General features: G+C 41.5%; 1 protein-coding gene across 1 annotated transcript; it reads right to left on the bottom strand.

Annotated features, from left to right (window-relative positions):
• Positions 1-1484: 1484 nt before the first annotated feature.
• LRP2BP (LRP2 binding protein) lies at positions 1485-20311 on the bottom strand (the record flags this gene model as incomplete). Its single annotated transcript, XM_081220869.1, is given in 8 exon segments — positions 1485-1712; positions 2601-2706; positions 2788-2876; positions 2878-2931; positions 15157-15270; positions 18005-18117; positions 18865-18991; positions 20291-20311. Coding segments are annotated over 7 exon segments (810 nt in total). The 5' UTR covers positions 18971-18991; positions 20291-20311.
• Between the last annotated feature and the right edge of the window lie 645 nt (positions 20312-20956).

Here is a 20956-nt window from a genome sequence, read left to right as displayed (position 1 = left end):
GTGGTAGAAAGAGGCCATGGCTATGCCTCTGCTGATGAATTCTGGGAGACAGTCCATGACCTGGGCTATCATGGGGATGTCATGAATCTCATCATAGTCAGCAATCCTGTTACAACATCCAGTTGTGAAATTAAAAACGGTATCAGTTAGTTTACATTTTTATAAACATGCCCAGAAACTGTCCATGTGCCCCAAGTGGTTTCTCTATTATTTCTACCAGTTTGAGAACAAAATTGTTTGCTCTGTGGTGAAGGGTAAATAGAACAGTCAACTGACACCAGAAGAAGAGGAACTAACTACAGTGGTTACTATATGGCTTCCTAGGATTATACTGGTCAGGCTTAATAACCACTAAAAAACATTAAGTTTAAAATATTACAAGAACTCTTATCACTTTGCAGATTTAAACAATGGGGAAAAAAGCATTTTTCTATCTCTTTGGGTATTTAAACATCAACCTTGAATTTGGACTTTAGTCACACAGGACCAGAAAACACATTAACAAACTTGCACATCTATGATAATGGGCAATAAAAAGTCCTTCTCTATAACCCAGATACAGCAATGGAGAACTACATGAAAACAAGTCAACTCCACGTCAGCCGTAATACTGTGGGAAATAGGAACATGGACAATGATGGAAAGTTCCAAAAGTTTTTAAAGAACTGTTTGAAGTCTTAGTTTTAACCATATGGGCACTAGAGGATTTGAGACATCAGAGACCACACCTTTAAGTGGCCTGCTGCCTGGAGGCCATGATGTTGGGGAGGAGAGGGTAAAAGCAATTCTTTCATCCTGCCGTGTTTGTCTGCCTCACACTGGGCTCGGGGCGAGGGGAACCTGTGGGCTCCGTGGGAAGGGCATTATTGAGAGGGAAATGGCAGCATGGCCTTATAGCCTTTTAGAGGACACCCAGGTCTGTTGCATTTGTACATTGTGGGTAAATGCAGGAAAGTACATGGCCTCAGAGAAGAGAAATTTCCATATACTTTATGTTAGTGTTGGAGTCTTTTAACCATTCTCATTGTACAGTCCTCATCAAGCTATACTGCAATTGTGCAGTTATAGAACCTATGGCTAAGGGTGTAGGAAAAAAAGTTTAACATTTCTCATGTGCCAAGCTGTGTTAAACACTTTATATTCACTATTTTTTTTAATCAAGAAGAAAATACTTCTGCAGGATTACAAAAGAACAATTGATGCCCCAAAAGTTAAACTTGTGTAAGATTACTTAGCTGGTATACAGAGCAAATAGCACTGAAGTTCTGCAGACTAACAGATGTACTATCCAATATGGTAGCCATGAGCTACGTGTGGCTATTAAAATTAAAATCCAGTGAAAATTACAAGTTCAGTCCTCAGTTGCACTGGCCACACTGCCAGTACCAATAGCCATCGTTTCCAATACTGCAGCGAGTTCTATTAAACAGACCTGGCATAGAACATCTAGTAAGAGTTTTTGTAAATACTTTTATCCAGCTTACTCACCTTTTGGAAAATGCAACACACTTTGTAAAAAATTTCATCTTACAGTAATACTCCACGAGATTCCCTTGAGCGTAGACATTTCCACGCTCTGCTGCTTCCCTCAAGCAATGCAGGGCAGCCTCGCTATCCTGGTGGATGCCTTGCCCATAAAAGTACATGAGCCCAAGTGCACCCTGGGATTCCAGGTTTCCATTGCCACAAGCTTCTGAATGCCAATAAAATGCCTAGGAGAAAGCACAATTCCCTAGTACTCACAAGGTGGATTATAAAGGGAATATCTCTATAAGACAGTACTATTAATTCATCTCTAGGACATCGTTCTAACCCCCTGAACGTATGTCAGGCTAGGACCAACTTCGCATGCCTGAGAAAGGGTGCTGAGGGGAGCCCGCCTGTTGTCTGCCCACAGTACAGGTGAGGTCACTGGCTTGAGCTCAGCTGTTCAGGTTTCAGGATTTTCAGATTTTCCAGAGGAAGGACCAAGAAGGTGGGAAATAGGAACCAAGCGTCTGAAAGGCTTTGTAATGAGGCACAGCAAGGAGAGGAGAGCAGCTGATGTTGTGAGATTGCGGCCATCTCTCAGATCCTCTTGGAGCTCCAACGGGATCAAAGAAAACCAAGGATAAAAACCAGCATGTGGTCCAAGCACGTTTGCTCAGTACTCAGCTACAGTGAATCTGAGTTAGTTCAAACCGATTTCCAAGTGGCTCCTCAGTTATCTGACAAGGATCTTGGGGGTTACGTGCCTCCTATAAGTTTGCCCTTAACGCCTCATTTCCTTCTCCATATAAGATTTCTTGGAAAGGGTTTCCATCATTGGTGATTAAAGAGGTTGTACTGACTCTCCCCCCTCTTTTACCTTTTATGGTAGAATATTTTGTATGTGTGCTTTTTATAGCATACAAAGTGCTCACATCCGTGGTCTCCTTTGGTAGAGGCAGGGAAGGCAGCATTCATAGTTGAGGAAGGGTGAAATGAGCTTGGAGATCCTAAAATGTAAGCTTTCTTTACATTGAAAGAAATATAAGAGATATTCAAGACTACATACTTACTCCTCACCAAATATTAATCTACACAGGATGCCAGGATTTAAACAAATAAACCACTGTTATCTTCTCTAACTCTCTGGGTTCCTTTGTTGAGTAATACAATCCTAGGATACTTTGAGCCTTCACACTAGCTTTTGGATTTCCACTGTCTGCAGCAAAAAGCCACAGTCTAGAAGAGAAGGGCAAGGCAAGTTATTCTTTGTTTAAAGCATTTGATTAAAACAAAAATCTTGTTCTCAGGTCAGATTACCTTTCAGCTTCCTCGTCTGATTGTTTAACACCTTTTCCTTCATAATAAGCTCTTCCAAGGTTATAAGCTGCTGCAATTTGTAAGTGTCTTGGCTTTGGGACACGGAGAATCAATAATTTTCTTCATATATTCCACTCCTTTTTCCTTCCACAAAGGAAAAGAACAAAACAGAAAGTCCTAGTTTAGTTTTCTCCCAATAGTGCTGTAAAGCGTTCACCCTCCAACATGAGGTAGAATGTCATGAGTTTATACCTAATAGGTATGGTTGTCCTGGACTCTGCAGGGCTAGAAATAAGTAAAAGTCCATCTCCTGGGTCAGCGTTCCCAGGAGCTCTGGGATATAAAGCATTCCCTTCATTTTATAGCTTCCACATTTGCATTACATCTCAATATGGTTTCCTTCTTCTCTCCTCATAGCCCTTATTCTGAATCGGCACAGTTCTTAGAACTTAAAGTGTAAGAATAGCCAGTAACTTCCACATTTTTAATCCTTACAGGACACGTGTGAGCTCCAAACTCTGTCTTCTCTCTTCAAGCACACTTTCCCTAGCTGTGCTCAGTGATAAATTTACGTCTACTACACTCATCTTCATATGACATCTGCATAGTCACAAAACACAGAAGACGTTCTAACCACCAACAAAAGCTTTCCTCCCTCCAAAAACCCAGACACAAACTGTTTACTAGACTATGTTCCTCTTGTCCAACGCACAGCAAGCCAAAATGCTGAGCCCACGAGGTTTGCAGCAAAGAGGGTTTACAAGGCAGCCAAGTAGGAGGTGGGAAAACAAATCTCAAATCCGCCTCCCCAAAGACAAGGAGCTCGGGGTATTTATAGGATAAAGAAGAAAGCAGCTGGGCAGTTGGAGGTGTGGGGAGCGTGGAGAAAGGCGATTGGAAAAAGGTGCAGGAATCTCTGCTCTGCACAGGTGTAACTAAGCTATAGGCCTCTGCACGTTCAAAAAGTCACTAAGCAACAGACACGCACGCCCAGTTGAAGGGTCGGTGGTTCTCTCCAGTCTTAACCAGCTCAGCTCAAACTAGACACAGCTGATTCCAAGTTCCTAGAAAACAACCCGGGCAAACATCTTGTTTAGGCTACATGCTGCTTGGAGCACATGAATCTTAAAAAACCACCTTGATTAGTGAAGGCAGGTGAAGTGGATTTGACCCACGGTTTCAGTCCCCCCCTGCTTTTTGATCATTCCTCAACTCTTGAGGAAAAAGGGTGAGGACAGCTCTGGCTAATTCCTGCTGAAAAGGGGCATAGGCCTAACAGAGGCTTGAGGAATCAAACTATTTAGCACCCATTTGAGAATATTCTCTTGTTCCTGGTTTCAAGTTAACATTTTGATCCCAAACAAATACCACTTATGCGCCAGCTGTCAAGGCATTCATAGGCCCAAGATTGGTAATAAAAACTGTAGACAAATAGGTACGGGGTGGGGCAAATATGTACACTGTGAGGGCATACAGAATGCCAGACATGCGAACATTTCGACTCTCATTTTTAGGGATTTTACCTAGGACACTGGCGAGCCAGGGATCGGGGTCTTACTTTTTTACAAATTGGAGTGTGTTGATGATTATCACCTTTGACTGAAACACTTAGATAGTATCGAAGGAACATAGGCTGGGAGAATTAAGTGTGGTTTCTACAATATCCTCACCAAATAGAACCGTGACAAGGGTAGGTGCCAGGGATTTTTGTTTTTGGTTTTTTATTCTGAGGACATGAGGAGACCAAATTTTGGCTTATTCAAGAAAAAAATGCGACAGGACATTTTGTTGATTAGCTTAATTTGATATGTTCACACCTGAAGTCACAGTGAAGTTAGGGATGGTCAAAAATTAACGACAGGCACAACCAAGGGGTCAGCATGATCAAATACAGAAGGTTTTAGATGACATATCCAAAAGCTAGAGAAATTACCTACTTTTGCCAAAGACTGAAAAATCCGAATCACTGAATTGTCCAAGCCTGGGAGGTTAGAAACAAAGAGAAGGCAGAACAAAAGAAAACAATCAATCTGGTTACTAGCAAATTATTTCAATTGCTTTCTAAATTTTACTTTTCAAAGCCACCACCGCAGCAATCCCACTCACCTTAATTTCTTTCCCGTGGCTTTTTTCTGGGGGTTTGCTCGCCCACTCGGGAAAGTCAGCGTCAGGGTTGGAACCACCGCGGTATTCCTCCTGCAATGTGCTTTCCCTTTCTCAGTGCATTCCTCATAAGGTCCCAACCGGCGAAGATGGAGCTGGTCTTCAGGATGTTTATCCTCCATGATTTCAGTATAGATGTTCATTGTCTCCTTTAAGAGCTTCCTAAATGGGTTTTGCTATGAGTCCAAAGTTGGGGACCCAAATACAGCAGAACCCAGCCATTCCCAGAAATTCCTGCAATTATCTCTTGGTGGGAGCTGCAGCCCTAGCTAGAGCTTCCCTTCCATTAGAGGGCAAGTCTCTCTGTCCTTGTGAGTTCAAAACCCAAATATTTAACAGAGGGATTGAGAACTCTGCTTTTTCTTGGATACCTGATAGACCTGTTCAACCAAAAACGTTGAAATCAAAACCATATTCTGAAAAAAAAACAGAAAAACCCATATTCTGGTCTCAGGTGTCCCTTGTTTTACTGGTAATAAGTATCAACCACGTCCTGGAGCAGCACTCCCTCATTTAGTTAAGGGTCCCTCAAATCTCTTGCCAGGATGTCTCCAAACATCGCGGGTAAAGTTTTAAATCCCTGAGGAAGTAACTGTCCAGCAGTACTGTTGTTTAATTCTTAGTACCTAGATCTTCCCATTTGAAAGCAAACAATTCTTGGGATTTAAAACAAGGATATGCAAGAAAAGGCATCTTTCAACTCTAATACAGTAAACCAACAATGTCTGGACAGATTAGTGAGCAGAGTATATGGGTTAGGGACTACTGGATTAGTCTCTTTTACAATCTAATTGTTCTTAAATCGTGTACAAGCTGACCTCAGGTGGTGCCCTAAACTGTATAGGCCTAGCTCTTTGCTATTCCCAGCCTCCCGTCTGCCCAGGTCCTTTGGACTCCTCTTTGCAAATCTCTGTTCTTTTTGGGATTGGAGTAACAGAGCCTGCAATGCACAAGCCTGCTCTGGTGGTACTTTAATGTCTGTCCACTCAGGGGCAAAGGTAACACTGATACTTAGTTAGTAAATCTCGTCTCAGAAGCGGAATGGGGCATTCAGGCATGTATACAAAGCTATGCTTCAGAGGCGTTTTCCCCATCTGACAGTTTAGCAGCTGGAAAAAAAAGGCATTTTCAAGGTTTCTTTGGACACCCCAGTTACTAACAGTTTTAGAAGGAAGCTTAGAAAGCCAGGTATTTAAAACTGAGTAAATGGCCCAATATCTATCAAAATCCACAAGTTAATTTCCCACGGTCATAGTCATCCAGGGCTCTGCTTGGGAGATGATGGACTTCACAAGATTTAAAGGAACCCCTAGGGCCTGTCATTCTTGGTCACCGTCTTTCTCAGCTAGGGCATCTGATGTGCCAGATGTTTACCTTCAAGAGTCTTACTTAGGATGGGACCGTCTTTTCCAGTGTCCCTCCTGTTTGCAATATGCACACTGGTGGGGTCCCGCTATCGGGTGCCCGTTGGAGTGGAAGCTTTTGCCGAGTCCCTTGTGGGAGTCCTTGATTCCAGCCAGCTCTTCCCGGTGTTAAGGTAGCTGCCCGCAGAGCAGCCTCTTTCATTCTCCATTGTTCCCTTTTCTCCTGAACCTGGTCTCTGCTATTAGAAACTTTGAAGGCAGTTTCAACAAGTCAAGACATAGGCATTCCTAAAGGCCCTTCCATCTTTTGCAGTTTCTTCTGTATACTGGGTGCGCTCTGACCAAAAAATGGTCACTCTGACTTTTATAAGTTCTCTCTGTATGTTGCCTATAGGCTTTAAAGACCCTTTCTGGAAATTCTGAAGGATCCTCACTTGGTTTCTGTTTTACCTCCTGTACTTTATTAAGGCTTGTTTTGGCATCCCTCTTCGCAATCCTGCAAGAATGAAATCTCAATAATTCGGGCCTGTCTCCAGCATTCACATCCCCATCAGGATCTGCTTTTGGTGTAGCCCCACATGCAGCAGCCCTCACCGGGTTGCCAGGGGTTTCTGCACGAAGCAGATCTGCCTCCTCTCGAGCTTTATCCAGCACCATCCTATGCTCTTCTGAAGTGAGGAGGGTATTTAATAAATTTTGAACATCTGCCCAGGTTAGGTTGTGGGTTAAAAAAAAAGACAATCAATGAAGGTTTTCCATTCTCGAGTCATCTCTATAAGTTGGCATATTGTTCTTCCAATTAAATAAATCCCAAGCGGACAGGGAAGTGGACCCAGATCCATCCCATCAGCTGCCCAGTCTCAGCATTCACAGCCCCAGTGGGGACTTGCCTTAAGGGATATTGCCCTACCCGCATTTGGGTAGCGCCCTGGCCAAGCTGCACACCCTGGCAGGTAATAAAAGGGGAGGCCATTCCTGTTTCTCAACCCTCAGAGACTGGGGTGGGGGGAGGGCACAGGGGCCCGAGAGCCTGAGGCTCAAATGCTGACAGTGAAGGAGCGGCAGCGCCACCCTGTAAGGGTGGAGGAGGAGCATCCGAGCGTCCACTCAGTCCACAGCAAGTCACCCTCCTTTTCATTAGAATCCAGCAAAACAGGTGTCTTTGCTTTTCCTTCCTGTTGGACCATTACCTTACATCTACTCTACGCAGGTTTATTCTGATACAACAACATAAGAGACTGTACATAAGGTATTTCACCCCATTTTTATTCCTGTTTACAAAATAAACCTACTTGCAAAGTTTTACTGTAATTTAAGGATCCATTTTCAGGCCATTGTGCTCCAGTGTCTAGAGGATATTATGGTCATTTAGTGTTACAAAAAAATAACCATCTTTTATTTTTCCATGGATTCATAACTGAAAGTCTCCCAATTTTGGAGAATGTAGCCTAGAGGGCTGCAAGAGGGAACTGAATTAACATTGCCCATTTTGAAGGGGCTTTGTTCCCAGGTGGGTGCAGCAACAAAATCTAAGGGTCCTTGCTACAGTCACCAAGAAGCTCAACCCCTGGTAGCCAATTCCTAACAATTAAGACAATCAGACATAGATAGACATGGACAAACAAGACCAAAACAAAACTAAAAACCAGAGCCCTGGGCCTTTAACTCAGGTACAGAGTACCTCAGCAGCTATAACCTTTTATATTGTCTGCCAAAATCCCATCAGGTGGGCCTCTGACCCATGATCCTTCAGGGTTCCCAAGACAATCTAGGCACAGGTGCATTTCTTTAACGAGGTTTACCCTAAAAACATCTTCCAAATCCAAAAGCCCAAAACCCCCAAAAATGTTACTGAAAGTCGGGTCCACCTGCTCGCCACTCAAACGCCAATATTCGAGAGGCAAGGCTAGTGGAGAGTTTGCTTTATTTCTGAGGCCAGCAGCGGCGAGAATGGTGGACTTACGTTCAGAGACTGACTCCTCACTGACAAATCAGTGGGAAAGCACTTTAAAAGGGGAGTTTCAGGGGTGTTTAGGTGGAGGGAGGGGCTACATGCAGAAACCGCCCAGTCAACTCCAGACAGTCACCTGGAAATTGGTCACGTGGTGGTCTGGTCGGCGTCAACTTCATTGTTTTAAGTATAGTTAGTCTTCAGTGCCAGGGTTGGTTTGTTCCCATTTCTTTGAGGCCAGTTCTCAGAACTGTGGCAGCTTATGTCATGGCTACAGCCTGGTCATCATGTAGTTAATTTCCTTCACTTAGTGGGGGTTTCAGTATCTATAAAACAGCTCACAGGATACGGCCCAGAGTATGATCTACAGCCCTTGAGGAGGGACTCATGGTCCCTGACTTCACTCAGTGACTCAACTATTATTTCTTGGTCTTGTTTTCCTTGGCTTCTGCACCTTCTCACGTCTCTGGATTTATTCTTTGACTAAAGGCAGGCAGAGGACATGGAGGGGAAGCACCACAGGGTCCTGCTCCATTGCCTCTCTTTGCTACAAGATGAAACTAAGCATGGAAGGTCAGCAGTGCCTCCCTGAAAACCCAGGGTCAGTCTGGGAACGGACACGCCAGGGAGCTGCTCGGGCTGGTCCACAGGTCCTCAGTGCCTGCAAGGGGCCGACGAACCATGGGCCAAAGGTTCACCCGGACTCACCTCTTGGCTGGCTCACCACATGTGTTACCCAACCAGATCTGTCTTGCCAGACGCACAGCAAGCCAAACACGGAGACACCGAGGTTTGCAGCAACAAGAGGCAGCCAAACCAGAAGACGGGAGAACAAATCTCACACCAGCCTCCCAGCAGGCAGGCAGCTCGGGGTACTTATGGGATAAGGAATAAAACAGCAGGGCGGTCCGAGGCATGGGGAGCGTGCGGGGCGTGGGGAAAGGTGATTGTGAAAAGATGTGGGAATTGGCAGGTAATCTTCTCTCTGCGCAGGTGTAACTAAGATGCAGGCCTCTGCACGTTCAAAACGTCATGAAGCAATGGACGCCTGTGGATGCCCAGCTGGAGAGTCAATGGTCCTATCTAGTCTTAACCAGCTCAGCTCAAACTAGATGCCACTGGCTCCAAGTTCCCAGAAAACAACTCAGGCAAACATCTTATTGTTTATGCAAGTGCAGCTTGGAGGACACATGAGTCTTAAAACGACTTTGATTAGTGAAGGCAGGTGAAGTAGATTTAACCCACAGTTTCAAAACCTTCAGAAATCACTCCAAAGAAGAAAATAATATTTGACAGTCAAGTACATTTGTATACACTGCATTCTAACTTTTACTCCTCACTAGTCTCTCAAAGTGCTATTGCTGGCTAAACAACACAGTAATAGATGAGAAAATAAAGGTGTTTTACTGAGTCCCAGATCATGTGGATTTACTTCTGTGAGTGTGTGAGGTAGGTGTCTACCATTTCTTTCCCCAACTGGTTAGTAAGAGAGAACTTCCAGTATAATGGTAGTAGAGTGAAGTGTTCGTGTAAATCCTCCCACAGATAGCAGTGATTAAATCAGGACCAAACATAAAGAACAACTTTCTAAAGGCACTGGGAGGGGCTTCCCTGGTGGCACAGTTGTTAAGAATCCGCCTGCCAAGGCAGGGGACACAGGTTTGAGCCCTGGTCCGGGAAGATTCCACATGCCGCGGAGCAACTAAGCCCATGCGCCACAACTACTGAGCTGGTACCCAAGAGCCTGTGAGCCACAACTACTGAAGCCCGCGCGCCTAGAGCCCGTGCTCCGCAACAAGAGAAGCCACCACAATGAGAAGCCCGCGCACTGCACCAAAGAGTAGCCCCCGCTCTCCACAACTAGAGAAAGCCTACACGCAGCAACAAAGACCCAACGCAGCCAAAAACAAATAAATAAATTAATTAATTAAAAAAAAAAGTTCTTAAAGGCACTGGGAAGTTTATCAAAGCAAACACAACTGGAAGAGGAATGACTCTTGAAAACTGCAACTGAAAGGGATCATTGAAGTTCAATGAACCCCAGACAGGATAAACAAAAACCCTCTCCTAGGCATGCATCATAGTCAAACTGCTGAAATCCATAGAAATCCTGCAAGCAGCCAGAGAAAAAGGACACATTATATACAGGGAACATAATACAATCAGAGACTGACTTCTTGTGAGAAGCTAGAAGATTTTACAATGGCATTTTTAAAGTGAGGAAAGAAAAAAACAGCAAAACAATTCATCAAAAATGAAGGCAGACTGAAGACATTTTCAGGTAATTAAAATTGGAGATAACTCATCACCTGCACACTTACAAGAAATGCTCTTTAAAGAAAGTTCTTCAGGTTGAACGGAAAAGGAATATGGTGCCAGATGGCAACGCAGATTGATAGGGAGGAATGAAAAGCCCCAGAAATGGTAAATATGTACAAATATAAAAGGATACCCAGGCACATATATACATACCTGTGTATTTATTTTTTCCTTTCAATTTCTTTCAAAAGATATATGACTAAAGCAAACATAATGCGGTTTTGTATCAATATTTTGGGGTTTATAACATGTAAATTTCAAGACATTTCAAACCTACCACACAAAGCATATTTGGTTCAACCTGACTCTGGACCAAATTACTGTCAAGAACTCGGTAAATTAATAAAATGATAAACATTAAAAGAATTTGCTCTTTGCCCCTTTACCTTGGGTTAACTGAACAGACCTACAGAGAACATCATCTTTTTTGCTCCTCTGGCCTCCATATGTAATTACATTCAAGCCATTGTATTTTGGAGTTGCCATATGCCAACCCGTCGAATCTACCAATTTTCCTGGTCTTTCTACACCTTCGTGTTCTTCCCACATCAGCTTATTCTGTATCTGTCACCGTACTCATTCCTTTGTCCCTCTTTCCCTCCATGACACTCACTCATGTGGCAGATATCTTATTTCTCCAGCTACTCTGCTGTACTTAAACCACTGAACATGGCTGGAGAAAAACATAACCATGCTGACAGGTCCTTCTTACAATTTGTGACTTCAAATTTCAGAGCGGGCTCTCCCCTCACAAGCAATACTATCAGTTTGTCTCATCAACCATCTCTCCCACTTCTCTGGAAGAGAAGATACTACTTCAAACCTCTTCCTTTCTCTTCAGACTTCTGCTGTCCCCTCGCTCCCTCTCCTCAGTCTCAGCTCATGGTTTCAACTTTTTAAATATTTTTATAAAAAATATAGAACAGTTCATGAATTTGTGTGTCATCTTTGCACAGGGGCTATGCTTATTTTCTCTGAATTGTTAGAATTTTAGGATACATGCTGCCACAGCAAACACATGGCTTCACTTTTATATCACTGAGAAAACAGAAAGAATTGAAGGAAACACCAAATCTATCAGTTTACCTGATTCATCATCAATTTTTTCCTCTCTACCAGATCTTGTGTGTCAATTTACAAATAATACTGAAATATCTTTGATCTGGGAGAAAACCCTCCCTTGATCCCATGATCCCTCCCAGTTATTGCACATATATTTGTTCTACTTTATAACAAAGCTCAGTGCTTATCTCCACTTCCTTACATCCATATGTCTCCTCCACCCACTCCAATCTTGGTCCCTTGTGACCTTGGTCCCACTGAAATGCTTTGTCAAGATCTCCAGTGAAATTCGTCTTAGTGTGTCTGACAGTAAGTGCTCAGTTTTCATTCTGCTCACCTCTCAGCAGAATTTGAGACAGATGATCACTCCCTCCTTCTTGAAACAATTTCATCGTTTGACTTTCAGATCACCACACAGTCCTCATTTTCCGCTGTCCTCCCTGTCTTCTCCTTCTCCTTCTCCTTTGCTGGCTAGCTGTTCTTTCCATTCTGACCATGAAATACTGGAGGGCTTCCAGTGCCTGGCCTTGACCTTTGGCTCTTGTCTATGATACTCACTCATTCTGCAATCTTATCCAAGCTGGTGCTGTAACTCCCACTGCTCCACAGATAGACCCCCACTGATTTCTCTAGTCCTGACGGCACCGTTAAGCTCCAGACTCTCTACCTGACATCTCTACTTAGGTGTCTTAACAGGTACTTCAAATGAAACATTCAAACATAAATGTTTGGCTTTTCCTCCTGTACGCCAAATGTGCTTCTCCCTCAGTCACCCCATAGTTATTAAATGGCAACATCATCCACTCAAGACAAAAAGTAGGAATCACCCTTGACTCCTCCCCTTATCTCTGCCCCTCTCCCAATCCATCAGAAAGTCCTGTATCCTCTTAAGAGCATATCCTAGATCTGTCCCCTTTTCTCTATTCCCACCACTATAATTCCAGTTAAAGCTGCTATTTTACCTGAACTATTGCAGTGGCTTCCTCACTGGACTTCCTGCTTCTACTCCTGCCTCCATTCAATCCATTCTCCACACAACAGACAAAATGATCTTTGAAAATGTTCATCATATTAATTGCACTCCCTTTTGGTGTCTTCACACTGAATTGAGAATACAATCCATTTGGCCGTAGTTTGCCAAGTTCCACGTGGTTTGGTCCCTGTTTCACTGTTTTGACTGTATTCCAGCTGTACAATCCTTCCTCAGGCCTGAACACTAGCTATTTCCTCTGCCTGGAATGTGATTCACCTAGACCTATATGTTGCTCCTTCTTGCTGCTCAGTTCTTCATTCAAGTATCAGATAAAATGGTGGAATGACACAGGGAGGAAAATGTAATCCCAGAGCCAAAGTCTTCAGGTTAACATTAGAAAATCACCAACAACCAGGAAATTGATAGAACGAGGAAAGCAATGAGTTGGAATGAACTTCAAAGTAGGTATACTTTGTGCCTGAGGTGGAGGAGAAATAATAGCTAGAAAGTGAATTGGGAAATGAAAATAATACCAGCTCTACCTTTGAGCATTATGGTACTTTGGGAGGTTGTAAGGAGAGCCCTCCTCTAAAGAGGACTGCTTGTGGGACAACCAAGTTTCTGATAAGGCAAGGAAGTGAAGGAAGTAGTCTGAGAAAAAGGCTGAATTGAATACAGAAGATCTTAGAATGGCATACAGAAAAGTAGAAAGAATATTACATAAAAATTTGCATAGGGCTTCCCTGGTGGTGCAGTGGTTGAGAGTCTGCCTGCTGATGCAGGGGACACGGGTTCGTGCCCTGGTCCGGGAAGATCCCACATGCCGTGGAGCGTCTGGGCCTGTGAGCCATGGCCGCTGAGCCTGTGCGTCCAGAGCCTGTGCTCTGCAGTGGGAGAGGCCACAGCAGTGAGAGGCCCACGTACCGAAAATAAATAAATAAATAAAATAAAAATTAAAAAATTTGCATAACTACCACATAGATTGTCAGTAATAACATTTTGCTATATTTGCTTCATCTGTCTTTTTTGGTGACTTGTTTCAAGTTATATGCCGATACGAAAATATCAGGACACTTCACCCCTAAATATTTCAGTATGCACTACAAAAGAAGACATTTTTCTGCATAAGTACCATATAAGTGTCACTTCCAATAAAGTCAATATTATGAAAAAAAGGCAGGAGAGAGAATTAATCTAGATTAAAGAAACTTGCAGATATTACAACTCAATGCATTGGGTGGTCTCTGACTGAATGCTGGCTTGAAAGACCACTTTGGGACAATTTGAGAATTTTGAATATAAACTGGGTATTAAATGGTATTAGGGAATATGTGTTAGTTTTGGTAGATGTATTCAGTATAAATTCTATTTTTGGAAAGTAAAATTTTTAAAGATTTGTTTTCACAAGTTTAAGTTGTTTCATTGCAATTTGTTCCCCAATTTGTTTTCTTAACTTTTTGAGACTAGAGTTCAATTGTCATCTAATTTCTATTGTATTTCTTCTGGTTAGGCCCTGTCAGAAATTAAGCATTTTATTGTTTTCCTCTTTATTTTTGTGCAGCAAATATTTTTCACTGGTATTATTATATCTTTGGTAAACTCAAATTGTTGATTCTTTTTGTTTATGTAAATTCTTTCTGGTTAGATTGTTTAAAAGTTTTAAAAAGATATAGTGATGAATATTATCCTACTGTTATTACCATTTTCCAAGGACCTATTTCTAAATTCCATGTTAAATAATCCTATAACTTGGGTGATGGTGCAGTCATGATACCATTTAAATAGAAATAGGGGACCACTGAGTTAGAAAGCACGAATAAGTATAAAACCAATTTTTCAAAAAAATTCGCATTCTAGAGAGAGACTTAAGAAGTTTCATGGCAAGTGTGACTGTCTAATGAACACATTCTGGTTTCAGCTTATCTTTTTTTTTTGCATAGGGCAATACATGGAAGAATATACTCTAAAATAATAACAAAGTTCATATTTGTAGTAAAATTTGGAGTGATCTTATTTTTGCTTATTTTCTAACTTTTCTCCACGTTCATGTAGCTTTTTTTTTTTTTTTTTTGCTGTACGCGGGCCTCTCACTGCTGTGGCCTCTCCCGTTGCGGAGCACAGGCTCCGGACACACAGGCTCCGCGGCCATGGCTCGCGGGCCCAGCCGCTGCGCGGCATGTGGGATCTTCCGGGATAGGGGCACGAACCCGTGTCCCCTGCATCGGCAGGCGGACTCTCAACCACTGCGCCACCAGGGAAGCCCCGTTCATGTAGCTTTGAAGTAACTTTTAAAAACAAAGGAAAACATTTTAAAGTAAAAATGTTATTGACGGCTAACAGTAGCAAGGAGAGGGGCAAAAAGAAATTTGTTTTTCACGTAAATGTAAAAATGACTACTGCTATCCTTTAAATGCTGAAAGGATAGATAATTATTTAAATATAAGTATAGAAATATATTATTAAAATATAAGTTTAAATATATCAAATAATCCATAAACAATGAAATCTTAAACACTGTGAACAAAACAACAACTTACAGCGTCTGCGGTCATCCCCAGGCCATCATAATACATCACTCCTAGCTGGTAAGCTGCCTGATGATCCTTTTCCTTGATTTCTTCAAACTGTTCTAATGCTTCTTCATACCATCCCTGTAAGCTCCCAGGAAATACTGAATTATTTTCATTATTACCTTAAAGTAATCCCAAATACTTAGTTCCCACCTAAATCTAGCTAGCAGCACCAAACACAAGACAGCAACAAATTTATGGAATTTTCAAGTAAGCTATTGACAACAATCAACACACTATAAAAGCAATAAAATAGACCTAAATATGGCAACTGAGGGAACTGACCGGGAGGAACCTGGGTCAGACTCTCTTTGGCTTTCACTCTTACTCTTGGCTATTGCCAAACCGCTCTCTAAATGATAGCCTAGCCCTCTGCTCATTCCAGCCTGCCATATCACCCACTACTCCTGGAGTCTGAGAAAGTTCAGAGCTGGGGCCAAAGACTACGAGAAAAGAGAAACATCAGGATATCCGCTACTACTAAATATCCACTATGATATGGCTCTTCCAGTTTTGCCATTTTCTAGCTAGGGAGAAGACACAGAGAAACAAACGTGATTCTCCAGAATTATCTTTCTCCCATACTTCCTATAAAAACCTACATGTTATATGTCATTCATTTAAGGCTCCTCAGCGTTATAGGATATAATAACAAATATGCTAAAGTGTAAGGAACAAAAATGGGGCTTGGGCTTCCCTGGTGGCGCAGTGGTTGAGGGTCCGCCTGCCAATGCAGGGGACACGGGTTCGAGCCCTGGTCTGGGAGGATCCCACATGCTGCGGAGCAACTGAGCCCATGCACCACAGCTACTGAGCCTGTGCGTCTGGAGCCTGTGCTCCGCAACAAGAGAAGGCTGTGACAGTGAGAGGCCCGCGCACCGTGATGAAGAGTGGCCCCCGCTCACCACAACTAGAGAAAACCCTCGCACAGAAACGAAGACCCAACACAGCCGAAAATAAATAAATAAATAAATAAATAAATTCATTAAAAAAAAAAAAAAGAACACATAACAATGAGTAAATGACTGATTTGTAAAGATTCATTCTCCTTTCTGGCTAGTGTTTGGCCAACATATAAGAGGGCTGGAAAACTTAGAATACTCTATACAGAGGAAGAGAAAGGAAGTCCTTTCAGTTGTTCATGATTTTAAATACCATATACATGCTGGAAAATCTCAGATATATACTTTCAACTCAGACTTCTCCTTTGAGATCTAGAGTCTTACATGTAGTTTCTACTTTGAAGCGTATACTTGGATGACTGAGGGAAATCTCAAACATAAAATGTCCAAAAACTGACCTCCTGATGGTTCCCTCAAAACTCACTCCTCCCCACTTCTCTATTTTTCAGTCCATGATGCCATTATTTGTATCTCCAAAATAAACCTAGGACCCAGCTCCACTGCTGGGTCAAGACCACCATCCTCTCTTGACCCAACTAGTATAATTTTCCCCTAAACTGGTCTTGGTTCTATGCTTCCCTTCCAATCCATTCATCACAGTCTCAAAACACTTCAATGGCTTCTCACTACATTTTAAACAAGGCTTATCTAGAGTCACTCTCTGCCTTGCTGACTATGACATTGGTCTGTTAATTCCTAGAGCTCACCAAACTCTTCCTCATCTCAGAAACATTGCATTTGTTCTCCCTTCTACCTGGAATGCACTTCTCTGTGGCTGTTTGCATTAACTGTTTCCTTCTCTTCAAGTTTTAGTTTCAACAACAGGTATTTCCGCCCTATCCCTAAGTTATTCTCTCTCAGAGTACTCAGTTAATTGCTTTCATAGTACTTTAACTTATTTTTAATTACATATTAATTTAATTTCTTTCGCTAGACTGTAAGCTCTATGAAATGGGGACCATTCTAACTCCCTCATCACTGTATAGCTAGTACCTAGCATAATAGTAGCAAATACTTATAAAGCACTTACTAGGTGCCAGGCCCTGTTAGTATTTTTACAATTAATATACCCTCATAATAGCTCTATGAAATGCATATTATTACGCCCTTTTACAGATGAGGAAACTGAGGCACCAAGAGGTTAAGCATTTGTGCCCAAGAATACACTTAACAAGCAACAGAACCGTTTTGGAACCTATGCCCAAAGCTGAAAGATCATTCTCTGAACCATTATGCTACATGATCCTCACAGTGACAGGTGCATTATGAGTCCTCAACAAATATTTGTTGCCAGAATGAATGAGGGAGCCATCAAAAGATAAGTAAGTGGGATATAGGTGAACAGCTGCCCAAACATTCAATGGATAGTGAGGGGTTGGGGACAGCTGGTCCCTTTTCACATCTTCCCTTGGGGTTCAATGAACAACTGAAGCTATATTGCTGAAGTTGGAGTGAGAGTTTGCATAGGTCCTCCCAGACCTACTTTGCAAACCTCAGCATAATGTGGATAAAGAGGGAAATTCCCTCCTTACTCCATATAGGAACATATAAAGCTGCCTTTAAGTACTAGATAAGAATCAGGATTTTTAATTGTTAATAAAATGAAAATATTTTATAAATGATGTTGAATATATCAGGCAAAATATAAAAATTAGATTTTTAATTTATCATGTGAAAATGGATTTCATACCAAAATGACTCCTATAAATGACATTAATTAGAATGACTTTTATGGAGAAAGGATGAATATCTCCATAAGCTGGGACCAATTTATCATACTTAAATCCACAACCGTAATCTATGGAATTTGACAGAATTTCCCTGGTTTAACAATGTAAGGAACTCTATAGGAAATTTTGCTATGAAGATCTAATAGCAGCTTTATATGAAAACAAATCAACAAAAAATGATACCTCTTCAAAATACAGTTGACCTCGTAGGAAATACGCCCGAGTATCCCCCCTTCTTATTCTTTCCTTCAAGAGGTGCAATGCCTTATCCACCAAACTAGCATGGCTGTAATGATCTGATTTTTTAAAAAGTAAAGAATTCCATCTTTATCTATACAATATGAATTTTCTCTCTTAAAGTAATAAATTAAATAGAATTCATCTGACACTGTTTATACTAGTTTCCTTCCTAGTTCTCATTCCTAAAACTGACCTCCTTAGTTCAAGGAAAAAGCACTACCTTAGAAAAAGCACTACCTTAGAAAAAGCAAGCACTATCACAATACCTGACACTGTGGCCTTATATAATTAAGAAATATATTGGCTGTTTGTCAAACTAACCCTCTTTCCTACTAGGCAGGAGCTCTAGCAATGCAGTCTATGTGGAATTCTTTAGACAAAGCTGGCCTGTGGGTGAGTGAAATTCTTAATTTGAGCCTTAATTAGAACTACTCTAACTGGATGAGCTAACCATCCCCAATTTAATTTTTTTAAGTCTATAGAAAAAAATGGTAGCTTTAAATGCTAATTTCAAGTAAAGTATGGTACTGTTCTCTTTAACAGAACTGACATCTGGCTTCTCTTTTCCAGAAGGGTGTCCTAAAGTCCTAAGAGTAAATCAGGATCAGGATCTCATTATGAAATCTCTTCACTGATGATTTGCTACCAGGTAGGTTCAAGCAATTTCACAGATTCCTACAGAAAAGCTAGAAAGGACTGTAAACTTAACCACTTTCTTGCCAGCAGTAAGACTCATATTTCTTGTCTCTTTTGCTCTGGTGTACCTAATTAACTTTTAGTGAAAATATTATCAGGATTTATACCAGTCTTTTCCTTCCTCCATTGGAAGAGTTTTTGGTTCTTAGCAGCATAGTGGGATAGAGAAGTATAAAAGGGGTTCTTGGGTAACTTTTCACTGGTCAACTTCATCCTGTCTCCACAGTGGGTATTCTGTAAATTAAAAAATTATATTAAAAAATAATATGGTAGCATCTTCCCCCAGAAAATGCAAAAAGAGACTCCACTCCAACTTGGCAGTCATTATAAAAAGCATCTTCCTCTCATCACCTAGGGATAGGGCACCAAACTACCAGCTCTGGGATGTGAACATTCCTTCTTAGGAAACCAGGACCCTCTATAGCTATGAGAAGCACAGCACTCCTCCATGTCTGTTTCCACAGCATGGGATTAATGATCAGAGCTGTTTGCAAATCCTTTCTGGCTATGAGATCACACACTCCAGTGAGTCATGTCACCCACCACAGCTGCTGCCACTAGTAGGAATTGGTGACACTGCCCATAGATGCAGTTCCTGTGCACTGGTACCTTCCTGTTGCCTTGTAACTGAAGCTCATCAAACTAATCCATTTTAAATGAAAGCATTTGTCTATTTCACCTGGGAATACACTTTATTTTAGCTGTGTTGTTCAGTTTTATCTTCCTGTCTGTATTGGATTGCCATGTCATAAGGTGGATCACAGTTGAAGGGAAAATCAGAGCCTTCATATAAAATGTAGAGGCCACCTCATCTGGGATGAAGGAGTCCAGGTTGGCCTAGGCTCAGGGTACTGAGACAGCAAACTCAGTTTTTGCTATGCTTTTTTTGGAATCCTTGGAATTCCACTGTTACAGCAGGCTTTCACCAATCAGGAACAAGCTTCCAGTAAAGGTTCCTGATTGGTGGTGAAGAGAACTCAACAGACCTTTAGTATTATTGGAAAGCAGCATTTATACAATTTTATGATACTATTTTCGACAATAGAGTGCTTCATTAATGAGAATGAAGTGCAGAAAAGGTAGATAATTTAGTATATCAGAGAGAAAAAATCACCGAAGTATCTGTGATTTTGGAAGAGTCATATAATCTTCTTAAGAGTCAAGTTCCTCACCTGTAGTTTAGACTATAAGTAGTTTGAACTAGAGGATTCCAAAACGTCTGTCCCTAGATATGTAAAATTCTTTGATTATAGGACTCCAAAAATCTATGGTTGCACTAGTAAATATAAAAGCTTCCAATGAACTTTAGGGTGAAACAATATTAGGTGAAGTATTTAGAAGAAAGACAATCCAAACAGGATGATGTCCATAGCACCATCAGTTTACTCAGAAACTGGTTATAGAAGTCTTTATTTCACTGAAGACTTAAGCCCATGTGCTATTGTATCCAAAAAGGCTAAGAAAAAAGTTGACACATTCAGGAAGGTCATCAGAAAAGAAACAAATCAGAAAGCAAAATCCATTTAAACTCACGTTGCCTTCTGTGGTTACAATACTCCACAGGGTTTCTGTTGCTGAAGCTTAAAAGAATATTTGGGGAGGACCTAGAAAATATAAGCAAAGATTTATTGAGCTCTTTCTATAGGCCAGGATTTGTTCTTTGTTCTAAGTGCTTTACAGGTACAAACTCCTACAAAACTTTATGAAATACAGGCTGTTATGAGGCCCACTTAATGTGGGAGGAAACTGAGGCACCAGTGAAGAAGTTAAGCAACTTGCCTCAGATCACAGGGCTGGGAGGTGGGACAGCTGGGATGCCAGAGCGCCTGTGTACTTCATCATTATTCCATACTGTTCTCCAAAAAGCAGAGCTAACATGATTGTTTAAAATGGCAGGACTCCCATAAGAGGGTAAGCTAAAATTCAGTACTTTTTAATTTCAGAAAATGAGAACTAAGAGAAGATTTTAAACAGCAAGAGTATATGTATATTTCTGCCAAATCTTGGGATAAGATATAAAACTATAATTTGAAACTTGACAAGTGTTTGCATAGCATGCAGTGAATTTAGAAAATGCTATAATAGAAATTATAGACCTTAATCGATGATGTAAAATCTGAAAGAAAGATATGATTTTAAAAGGAAGGGCAGGTGTAGTAGACACTGACGGTGACCTTCCCAGACCCTCTTTACTAGTTA

The sequence above is a fragment of the Mesoplodon bidens genome (assembly GCF_964165515.1).
Source record: "Mesoplodon bidens genome assembly, chromosome: 20".
In the NCBI taxonomy this organism is placed as follows: domain Eukaryota; kingdom Metazoa; phylum Chordata; class Mammalia; order Artiodactyla; family Ziphiidae; genus Mesoplodon; species Mesoplodon bidens.
This window is presented reverse-complemented; position numbering and strand designations above follow the sequence as displayed.